This window comes from Sycon ciliatum, chromosome 12 (assembly GCF_964019385.1).
Source record: "Sycon ciliatum chromosome 12, ocSycCili1.1, whole genome shotgun sequence".
Classification (NCBI taxonomy): domain Eukaryota; kingdom Metazoa; phylum Porifera; class Calcarea; order Leucosolenida; family Sycettidae; genus Sycon; species Sycon ciliatum.
Window position 1 is genome coordinate 10,211,162 of NC_088654.1, and position 11,557 is coordinate 10,222,718.

General features: G+C 47.8%; 1 protein-coding gene across 2 annotated transcripts; it reads right to left on the bottom strand.

Moving 5' to 3' along the window:
* Positions 1 to 16: 16 nt before the first annotated feature.
* On the bottom strand, positions 17 to 11,383 carry LOC135828747 (uncharacterized). Of its 2 annotated transcripts, none has more exons than XM_065341169.1 (6): positions 10,936 to 11,383; positions 6,234 to 6,319; positions 5,160 to 5,504; positions 3,374 to 3,706; positions 3,018 to 3,183; positions 17 to 406 (listed from the first exon to the last, which is right to left on the bottom strand). In XM_065341169.1, the coding sequence occupies exons 1-6, from the start codon at positions 11,050 to 11,052 to the stop codon at positions 26 to 28; spliced, it is 1,428 nt and encodes a 475-aa protein (XP_065197241.1). In that variant the 5' UTR covers positions 11,053 to 11,383; the 3' UTR covers positions 17 to 25. The 2 variants fall into 2 exon arrangements, with proteins under 2 accessions (XP_065197241.1, XP_065197242.1); XM_065341170.1 differs by lacking the exon at positions 10,936 to 11,383 and adding an exon at positions 7,418 to 7,664.
* Between the last annotated feature and the right edge of the window lie 174 nt (positions 11,384 to 11,557).

Genomic DNA, 11,557 nt, shown 5'->3' on the forward strand with positions numbered 1-11,557 from the left:
AGTAAGCTGTTCTGAAAGTCTCTTCTCACTCCGACGCGGTTTGTTTGTCAGCAGCGGTATTGCTTGCTGGTACTACCTCAAACAGGTCGCTGGCACTCACACCAGGTGCGGTTTGGACATCATGCCGAATATGGAAGTTCTGTTGGCGGTAGCGTGTCAGGTTGCGGGCCCGTCCGTCCATGATGTACTCATAGATTGCCCGTATGTGTGCGGGGATAGGGGGAATTCCCGCGCACTCCGCCAGGTCCATGACGTATTCGAATTGTCTCTGCGCCATGAGATGGGCCTCGTGCGACCGAAGTCCTTCTGCCAATCGCTTTTCGTAGTCACGGTCCTGCCATGCAATCATCTCCTCGGTTGTTGGAAGGTCATGCTGTCCATCCAGTACAGCCTTTGTGTATTTCACCTGTAGTTTTGGCACGCACACAACAACAACAACAACAACAACAACAACAACAACAACAACAACAACAACAACAACAACCTATGTGATAAACTCCCTATTGCCATCGCTACTGCCTCAGCAAGCAGCTAAACTCTGATCTCTCTGTATCTGATCCCCGTGCCTGTAATTATTTTTCTCTTATTGGCCACAGGCTATCGTGAGAATAAAAGATTTCAAACAACAACAACAACAACAACAACAACAACAACAACAACGGCAAGAAAAATAGTACTCAACTGGGCAGGTAGAACTCAAAGTCGCAGTGTGCGCGTGGTGAGAAGGGGGGGGGGGGGGGGGGGGCATGGGGCATGCGATGTTCAGGTCAGTATGGGAAGCGGCACCCCGACGACATAACAATCTTACGAAAAAATTTATGTTCATCCGCAAAACAAACACAACTGCAAAATTTGCAGAGGCCAAGCACCATCAGACGGTATACAATGAGTCATAGTCGGTAACCAACTACCACGACAATACACACAATGAGTCATAGTCGGCAACCAACTACCACAACAAATTGTCAACAATACTGAAGTAGAATGACCCCCCTTGATGTGTACAGTGTACTACTTCATGCTGCTCTTCTTACGTCGTACTGACTTGTGTCAGTACTTATGCATTCTTGTACATCATGACGTATTCTCTTCTGCTGTACCTGGTTTAGCCTGTCGTGCCTGCGTGCGCAAGGCACGCGATCTCTTTTGTTCCTTAGTTCTTTCTTGCTGTTTTGTGCGGAAAGGAGCGTAGTTTTGATGGCTCCTTTGCATTTGTTCTTATTCATTGTATAAACCTTCGGTATGTAATAATAATAGTCTAATTCTCCTACAAAGTGGTACCGAAACCCGGCTTAGATTAGTGTTAGTGTCGCTTGCTGAGAATGTCGTCTTCTGTCGGTCTGTCGTTGTTGAAAGCTTTTGGCGGTGGCCGGAGCGAGGACCTTGAAACGTTTCTGGCAAAATTTAAAGTTGTTGCCGAAATACAAGGATGGCAGACGAAGGAGAAGCGAGCTGAATACTTACCACTATTTTTGGACAAGGCTGCTTTTACAGTATGGTCTCAGTTAGATGATTCGTCGCGGAAGGACGATACATTGATTTATGAGCAGTTGCGTTCTGCATTTGGCAGCACGAAGGAGGAAGCATATGTCAAATTTGTGCGTCGTCAGCTTAGAACTGATGAGACTGTCGATGTTTATATGGCGGATCTGCGACGACTGTTGCGGTGCAGTGGCCATACAGAGGTCAGTGAGGACCCTGTGCTAAAACAGCAGTTCCTGTCCGGATTACCTGTGGAGTTTGCCGGACAGATTCGTTTGCAGAACGCGGCGAGCTCATTGAAGATTCGCCAGTGTGCGGATCAGGTGAAGGCATTACGGTCTGCGCAACGAGTGACGCGCCAGTTTCCAAGTTCTGTATCAGCAGCTGCCAGCAGTAGTAACAAGGGATCCTCGTCTACTGCTGTTCCATCTAGTGTATTGTGTTTTCACTGCAAGCACTCTGGGCACAAACGTAGTTCATGTCCCCAATTGAAGGGCAAGTGCTTTCACTGTAAAGAGAAGGGACACATGCTGGCAAACTGCCCCAAGCGTAGCAAGCAATCGACCAGCGCGGCCAAGTCAGGAGCTGACACTGGTGTTTGTTTAGCCGTGACTGCCACATCGTCCCCGTGTAGCTTGCCACGCATTTATGTGGACGCACGGCAGAGTGAGGCTGATGATGTGCATCGGTTGTCAGCAGCTGGAGACTCCTGCTCCAGCAACTCTCTGATTGCAGCGTCAGCAGCGTCGGCCATGGACCTGCACATCATGTCTGATGCCACTCAAATTGTGGATGTTAGTGGTAAGGCAGTGCAAATACTGGGACGTGTTTGTGTTGAAGTCGAGCGTAGCGATGAAGCTGTTGAGCTGCCGCTGACGAAGGCCGACTTTCTTGTAGTCGAGCACCTGTCGTCAGTCATGGCAGACGTGATAATCGGCTTGAATATCATTTCGGTTCACCAAGGTGTACACTTGGAGTACAGCGACGTGGACAATGTGCTGTGTGGTGTGCGCTTTGGTCCGCAGCAATCTGATCTACCGACACTGTCGACTGCTCCAGTAGCTGCTGCCAACAAGCTGTCCCGTCATGTCGGTGTCACGCAAGACGAGAATGTTGTGACACAATGAGTCATAGTCGGTAACCAACCACCACTACAATACATACAATGAGTCATAGTCGGTAACCAACTACCACGACAATACATACAATGAGGCATAGCCGTTAGTCGACTTTACCACTACCACACGGCACAAGTCATCTACACTTTGACCCAGGTGAAAAGCACTGCTCAATGAAATCCGGACATCGTGGATCAGTTGGGGCAGGGCAGCCCCAGAAAGGGCAGGCCCGGGCAGGGCAGCCCCACTTTTATTTATTTATTTATTTCACCTTCCCGTGGCCAGAGAATATAGGCCAATATGGAGGGAGGGGGGGGGGCGGTAGCCAGCCATGGCAGCCCCACTTGGAGCAATCCCAGGCAGGACAGCAATCCCAGACAGGGCAGCCCCAGTTTAATTTAGTTTGTGTGCTCCTACCTGGATATCCATGACTTGATTGGGCAGTATGGTGTATGGCATGCCGATGAACATCATGCTAGGGTACATAGCGTTCACAATGTGCTTATACATTGGCTGTATGTAGCGCTGGTCGTGCACAGCCATGCCACAGCGACGGTTTAAGAACGGAAACGAGTAGCCATAGCTGGAGACGACAAGGAGACATACGCGCGGACATTTCAGACATGAGATACACACACACACGCATGCAAACACACACACACACACACACACACACACACACACAAACACACACACACACACACACACACACACTGACACACACACACACACACACACACACACACGACCACTGACTGACCGCATCAGCTCACCCGGTGCACCAAAGGATAGAGTCGACTTGGCGCACGTCACCATCCGCAAACACCACGTTGCCGTCCGCATTGACACGCTCTATTCGCGGTCGCCGCTCTATATTACTGGGCAACCACGCTGAGATCCACTTATCGGGACTTGCAGATAACATGACATGCTTGGCTGTGCTGGCCAGGTCGAGACAGATGTCCTGGCCCGATGCCCCGCAGCCTGCGACAACCACGACTTGATCACTGAATGCCTCCGGCCGGCGATAGTCGTGGCTGTGAAAGTGAGCCCCGCGAAAGTGCTCCATACCAGGTATCGACGGGCACAGCGGCTGGAAGTAATGCCTGCAAGGCAGAAGATAAATTCAGTGGAACAAGAAGACGAACTGACACAACAATCAGACGATCAGAAGTCGTCTTCTTCGCCTGTCAAGTTGTCAACCCTATGCAATGGTGACGAAAACGTTCGACGAACAATACATGTGGCCATTGCTTGTGGACCTATTCTGTACTGAGTGCGCAACTCTCTATCCGTATTGAGTGACATGTATGCAGTTGTTACGGAATCACAGCCATTCCGTTCCCCGCGACTCAGGACACAAAGGACAATACTAGTTTGTTTTACATTATATTATTGAAAGTACACATGACGGGAAAACAAGGACAACTGACTCCCTTGTGACGAACAAGAAGACTGACAAAAGGACTCTCGACTACAACATCGCGCATGCTCATATCACACATGCACGCGACTACAACTATAGACGAAGACTGTTTGGGAAATGTCATCACACAGGGAAAACAACATCATTATACAACACAGGCCTCATCTCATGATTTAGCCCAGTACTCGATGGGAGACATTCACTTTTCCAGCTTCATCACTTTGGATAGAACTAACGACTAGCTAGATTTTTGTCCAAAGCGTTCTCCAGGCTGTGCGGATATTTTCGCTGACAATAAAAATGTCCTTATTGTCCGCAAACTGCAACGCAGCCACTTACACACCAGGGGTGTCGCACACGGTACAGTCACTACGGTATTGACCGTACCACTATTTACCCCAAGTACCCCACAAGCACCCCGTGAATCAATAAAATGCACTGATTTGGGCTCTAAATTTCCAACATTTTCGGCTCAGCCACCCCTCCCACCACGAGTAAATTCTCCTTCAGATGGCTGACCGTACCACACTAATTTACCTTTCCGACGCCCCTGCACACATGTATGAAACTTCAGTCCAATACTCCAATAACAGTGTCTTTACTGAGAATCAAATGAATCTATGGTCTACCGAATTTCCGGCCTTGGCCCATTATCAGGGTAAATATGAACATGCGGCATAAAAAAACACGCCCCGACGAAACGATCAATGTCTGACAACATGAAAGCTTGCAGTAGCACACTAGCCATGTATCTATACGCTCTCCACACTTGTCTAGAAGGACAAATTGAAGACGTTCTGAACCAAACTGACTGGACTAGTCTCTACATTCTAGACTTATGTGGACGGCAGCGTATAGATGCATGGACTAGTGCACAGTCAGACCTCGCTTAACCGCACACATCCGTTTTCCACGAAAAATATCCGGATAGGCGGGGGAACCGGATAATCGAACACACATTCTGTATGTATGCACGGCATATGCTGCAAATCGGTAACCAACAATTTTCTTCCGGATGGCAAGGGATCCGGATAAAAGAGGACCGGATAAGCGAGGTCTGACTGTACAACTGCAAGAAACGGAGAGCTTCCAATTTGCTTTTACAAAATAAATAATGAAAGCTGCACACATACCCATTGCAGATCATGACGGAATCGAACAACTCTGTCTTGGCAGGTGCCCGCTCATCCACAGCGGATCGATGCGTGACCTGCCAGCGAGGTCCGAGCCACTCCAACGCACTGCCATCGGCTCTCTTCCCTGCTACGTCGGCATCACAGGCAGCGGCGGCATGTTCTGCATCGGCAACAGGTGCCACGTCGACGACGGTAGTGTCGAAGTTGATACGCTGATGGATGTTGAAGTGCCGGCTGTAGTCCTGCAAGTACTTGTGAACATCTCTATGACTGACAAACGATGGTAAGTGAGACGGGAACTGGTAGTCCGGGTAGGCCATGATCTCCTTGGCTAAGTTTGTTCTGGAAACACAGTGGTGTGGAGGATATGGTAGAAGAAGAAGATAGACAAAATTTAATAAGTCACAGGAGGAAGGGAGAGAGGGAGGGAGAGGGAGAGAGAGAGATGGAGAGAGAGAGAGAGAGAGAGAGAGAGAGAGAGAGAGAGAGAGCACCTCAGAATGCTGGGCGGCGATCGCAAGCAGTGGTGTAAAATGGGCAGACGGATTCGAGACGCCGGATAAATCATTATAGTTTCTGAACTCACTACATATATTCACTTCTGTCGACAAATTTTCGGCCCATTCAAATTTCGGCCTCCCAGGGCTAAAACACATTTCGGCTGCAAGGAATTTTCGGCCTGTACGGCTGCTGCCTGTATACACTGTCACACTGAACCTTGCAAAACAAAATTTAGGCTGCAACAAATTTTCGGCCAAACATGATCAGGCCGAAAATAGCCAAAAATAAAATATGCGCCGAAAATGAATATTAATTTTGTTGACTTACAGTAACTGGGGTTGTTCTCTTTTTTTCCGAATATTTTTTACTGGCTGTTTTCTGCTTAGCGGCTCAGTTCACTATTTCCTTTCACTTGAGCGGCCTGAGCAAAAGCTAGCGACAGGGCGGCACTGTTGCCATTGCTGTTGTTTATTTTGGTAACGCCTGTAGTGATCCTCTCTCGATGCCAACGCGGATGGGCGATTCACAAACAAGTGTCTGTGTGTGGTTTAACCGAGAACGCGCACATACCTGAGGTTGGCATACATGCTGCTGTGGACAAACTTCCCGTTTGCCGAAGCGCCGTTCTCTTCACGATATACCCATGTTCCACCAACCTGCAGGAATGCACACGAAAATGAACAGAATCAGGTGTGTTCAACGAAAGCTAGCATGATCACTAAAACGGGCAGGGTACGTACACCGGGAACAATACACCACATGGTGAGGTGAGTTTTCGCAGTCGGCGGACCAATAGAAAAGGTTTCCAGAGTTGCACACTCTTGTGAGAATATGCACCATATTTGCCAAAACAATTCGGCCAATGCTGCACATCGCAGTCGACTATCATGTGCAACATTGGCCGCAATTTTTGGCGAATAGTGCTCTTGGTAACAGAAACATACCGGTATTTCCTAAACTATTCCTACTTCTGAAGTACAAGCTATAATTATAGTGACAGGTGGGCCGCTATCTTGAAGTTGTACTTGAAGCATTGTATCACATACCCAGCTCAAAGAGAATAATTAATAACGGTACGGAGACTAGGACAAACGTGACAAATAATGAGCAGGCGCTGCACCGAGACGCAGCAGTGATCGAAGGAGTTTCCGAGGGAAGATTCAAAAAGATGAAAAGAGAAAGTATGGAAGCCTACTGTCCATTCATAAAATATGTCACGAACATCAGTCGTGATGATTTATGTTCTCCCTCTTTGGCACCAAGCGACTCCCTTTTGTATGCACCCAGCCGTTTCTGGCTGCCGTGCTTGACGCAGTGTGCTCCCCTTTCTGTGCATGTATCCGTTTGTGGCTGCCGTGTATATTGCGGTGTGCTCCCTTTTTGCGCATGTATCCGTTTCTGGCTGCTACAGCTCGCGGTGCGCTTCCCTTGTTCTCCTATGTGTACGCACGTCCGTTTCTGGCTGTACACACATGTCTATTTCTGCCTTCGCGCTGACCGAGGAATCGCGTGAGCCTAGTATGGATCCAGTGATCCGAATGTAGCTCCGTTCCCAGCAAGAACTCGCCGACTTTATAGTTTATACACTCGGACGTCTCTTATTCGGGCACCTTGGGACCGGCCACTGCCCGTATCTCAGATTTGCCCGCATCTCGGGATAACTCATATACCATGTATCATATCATTTTTAACCCTTTCACGGTCTCAGAATCCAGTCAAAATGAGGCTATTTACAGAATTCAACAATTTCGTACCTTGATTCATCCATAACTTCAGTTTCCCTTCGCTGATTTTCATGATCTTGGGCTCTCTGGAAAGCTCTGGACACGAGCAACACGCCAAGCTACAATTCGACACCAAGCGTGCCGTGGATCCAGCGCTGCAGCGCAGCGACATCGCCCCAGTGCTTGATTCACGACGAGAAACAAGATTCAACAGCCATTTCCCTCTCCTTGCTCACATCGAGCTCACATTTTTTGTGAGGAGTGCTGCGAGTCCATACTCTCATTTGAATCCGTGTCTCTATGGTGACAGCTAGCTGCAAAGGGAAAAACCCGTCCTCAAGACCCAGCTCGCCCACTCAAATCGCAAATGAGCCGTGACGCAGATCGCGAGCTTCGTAGCATCGCAGCCGTTCACTCTATCGCTTCGGCGATTGTTCCTACGGATAGCCTGGAGCTTTCTCTTCAACCTAGATATTTAGATGTTCGAATTTGCTCAAACATTGACTGAGTTACGATAGTTTGAAAAAATCGATCACCGGTGATCGATTTTCAAATGTGAGACCGTAAAAGGGTTAAAGAAGTTTATTAGGCACATACCGGCATTGCACATGTTCAGGTTACAAAAACAATCCATGGATAAAAATGTGTGGATAACACAGATTGGCAGTGACAAATAAGCACTTGCGCATTCGGAAGAAAAGTTCAAACCTCCAAATTCGAAGCATTTTTGCCATAGGAACTCAAGCTGAAGGTGGCCGGTAGAGAGACGTGCCCGTATCTGAGGCGTCCGGATAAGAGACGTTTGAGTGTATTTTGTTGCTCTACAAGCACCTTTTCTCTAGTCTTCTTCATGTCTCTTCTTAGAGTAGAGACCAGTTTTTTCCTGCTCTAATCAGTAGCTCAGAGCTACATCAATAGCCATAATAAAACTTATGAAAGACAAAAAAAACTCTTGTCGATGCGATGACAACGACGACAAAATAGATGGGCCCTGGCTCTGGCGAGCTCCCGTATTTGGCGATTTTCATGATTTTATCGTACACAGTGCAGTGCTGCGAAATTTGAAATTTGAAAAAGGTCCCTGAACTGGGGTTCGAAACGCATAAGGCACTTTTGCAGGCAAGGTCAAACGACCTGGACTTTGATGGTTTTTCCCGATTCCGTGCTTTTGGGGCAAAACCTGGCCGAAATCCTATTCTTGAATAGGCCTTATGCACATTGTACAGATGCACGAAATCCCGTATAATCTTGTAGAATCCCGTAGACCCGGTTGGGTGTTGAATGTGCAGGACCCTATTGTGTTTACTGCTATTTCCACTATGAAATGGGCCATGAAGGCATTTCATACGAAATCTTTTTCCGGCAGAGATCTAGCTAGTCGTTAGTTCAATCCCAAAGTGAAGAAGGCTTGAAAAGTGATCGTTTGCCATGAATTGTGAGGCTAAATGGGTCAAACGCGCATGTATAGCACACAATGAACACCCAACCGGGTATGTACACACCTACGGCCATAGTACAGAACTTCGTACATCTGTACAATGTGCAAAAGGACTATAGGGCTTGCGTTTTGGACAAATAGACTTCAGAAACATAAATGGAAGAGGATTCCATTGGGGATTGCTGAAAAAAATTCTAGAGAAACTCAAAGTTTGACCCATTCAAGTACAGTAGATATCCTTAGCACAAAAAAAACGCTAACGTAAACGCAAACCTTTCCGTACTTCGGATCGTTCAAGCTGACTTTTCCCTTAGCACAATGTATGTTACAATTCAGCCGAAGTAGTCGTGACAACCATGGCGATATGAATTTTCGTGGAAACAGGTGCGGGAAATTCAAAATTTTGAACCAGGGATTAGTTTGCTGTCGTTCCGAAAGAATACCTTGGCGAGGTCTTTCACTCTGGAATAGCAAAAGCACGGCGAAAATGAGTTTTCGCTGTTCCCAGGTCCTTGGAAACCCTTTCCTAAACGCAGCACCGAAGACTGTAAGGGTTCTCCAGCTCCAGCACGTCTGGGAGAGGCCGATGAATTTCTTCCTCAGGAGTGCCGTGGAACTGGTTCTTTGTTTCCCAGATGGGATAGAGGGTGAAAGGCACGAAGCAGAGGACGCAGACATTGTCAACTGAAAGGCAAAACTCGCCAAAAAAGCTAAATGTCACAAGAGGAAGCAATCTCGACTCTCATCTCGATCTGCACGTGCTTTTTATCTCCCGCCAGTTACAAAACAATGCGGGTTTTTGCATTTCTTGCAGAATTACCATAACGAACGTCGGCCCGTTATTTTGAGCTCTGTAACGTTTTTCCGTTATCCGACAACGTCTTTTGTCACGGCTGGGAGTGAGTACCGTAAAAGTTAGCGTTATCGTACTTTTGCTAAGGATGTCTAGTGGTCCCTTTATAATCCGGCACCATTTGTGCCAAGGAAATTCTGCTGCAGGGGCGTAGCACCCGCTTCGACTAGTACGACCATGGCCGTACCACTTTTCGAAAAATGTGGTCCGTCCGGAACGTGCAAAGCCGTAATAAAAAAAAATCAGGATCCATCGATGCATATGCGCATCAGACTTTGTTCTTTTTCTAGACTCGTACTCATAGATCTGCCATGCATCTGCAGTCATACTGAGTACTGTACTCGGCTGCACACATCCACAGTCCCAGAACGCAGGATTTTGTGTCTTTTTTACAAAATTCTGCCCCCTTGGAAAAACGCGATTCCGCGGCCGCGGCAAATTTCGCAGAAATTGCCATCATCCGCGGAAATCACGGAGTTCACACTTTTGCCCGCGGAATCTGAATTTTTTAGGGTAAAATACTAAAATAGTAAAATTACTACTCAGAAAGCAGCAGAAAAACTACTTTGCGATCTGTTTGAGCACATCGCTCTTTGGTGAGTGCAGGCCTCTCCAAGATTCTTCACTCTCATTCAGTTTGTGACTGCAAAGGATAGTGTGAAAAGTGCTCCTTCATGCAACCAAGAGTATAATTATAACCCCCCATATACTCTTGATGCAACTAGTTGTTATATCCTCAACCATGTCTACGAGGAGGGTGAAAAACTTGCAGAAAGTGCCGCAGATTGTTGATTTACTGCAGAAAATGCCGCAGAAAACCCCTCTTTTCCCCGCGGAATTTGCCGCGGAATTTTGGATTCTTGGCCGCGTTTGTCCAAAGGGACAGAAAATTTTCCGGCGGGAGGTCCCCCGGACCCCCCTCCAACCGTGACGGCCTTCGGCCGCGTCGACCTTCGGTCGTACCACTTCCAAAACCCCTCCTACGCCCCTGTGCTGGATTAGGGAGGGTGCTGGATATTTAACAAATCTGATCTACTGCTGCAATGTGCACGAAAAGGACATTTTGGTAACTGAAAATTGTGCTGGTTTATAGAGGGTGCTGGTTTATAGAGGGTGCTGGTTTATAAAGTGCTGGATTAAAGAGGGACGACTGTATGGCCAAATGCTAGAAGTCCATCTTTTTGACTGTAGTGTAGATGAATATTGAGAAAATGAAGTGGAACTGAGATGAAACAGAGGAATCCTTTCCCGCCTTACCTCACTGGTCTGCTCGAAGACGGACACGTCGTAGCGTGAGGCAGCTGCCAGGAAGTGCTTAGCCGCACACAGTCCGCCTGCGCCCGCACCCACAACAGCAACGCGAATTCGAGACATGATCGACGATACGACTGTTTGTATTTTTGTCACGCAACAGAACTGATTGAAACGACTGCAGAAGCTTGCTGCTTTCTAGGTTGGATTGAAATGCTCACAAGGTGTCACCTTCAGAGTCTTTTCTTGACCCTCCTAGTCAGGAGCTAAAGATCCTATCACTAGCCCACCGAACCTTTACTATCGTCACTATACTAGGCATAGGCATAGTCGGAAATTCGCTCCCGCATACAATAACGGGCGCATAGCAATTATGTAGCTGGTCGCAGTCGCGATGAAACACGTTTGTAAACTCTGAAAAGACGTCGACAGCACGCATCGCATGTGCCTGATGTGGCACTGCCCTCGATCGAGTACACACTGGTACAGTCAAAAGCTCATTCATTCACAAGCTACCAAGTACCATACAGTCAGTTGCAGGCGCTAGGCACTGCGACGGGATCACGAGGGAGCAGAGTTCACAACCTGCTAACTCCATCCAGTCACTGAGACTTGTGTGGCAGTGTGA

Bases quoted from the DNA above. Each gene is read 5' to 3' on its own strand.
- LOC135828747 (XM_065341169.1), bottom strand. From the start codon at position 11,052: ATGTCTCGAATTCGCGTTGCTGTTGTGGGTGCGGGCGCAGGCGGACTG. The intron at 6,320-10,935 runs GTAAGGCGGGAA...GCATTCCTGCAG, and splicing joins TCTTCGAGCAGACCAGTGAG to GTTGGTGGAACATGGGTATA. The intron at 407-3,017 runs GTAGGAGCACAC...CCAAAACTACAG, and splicing joins ATCAAGTCATGGATATCCAG to GTGAAATACACAAAGGCTGT.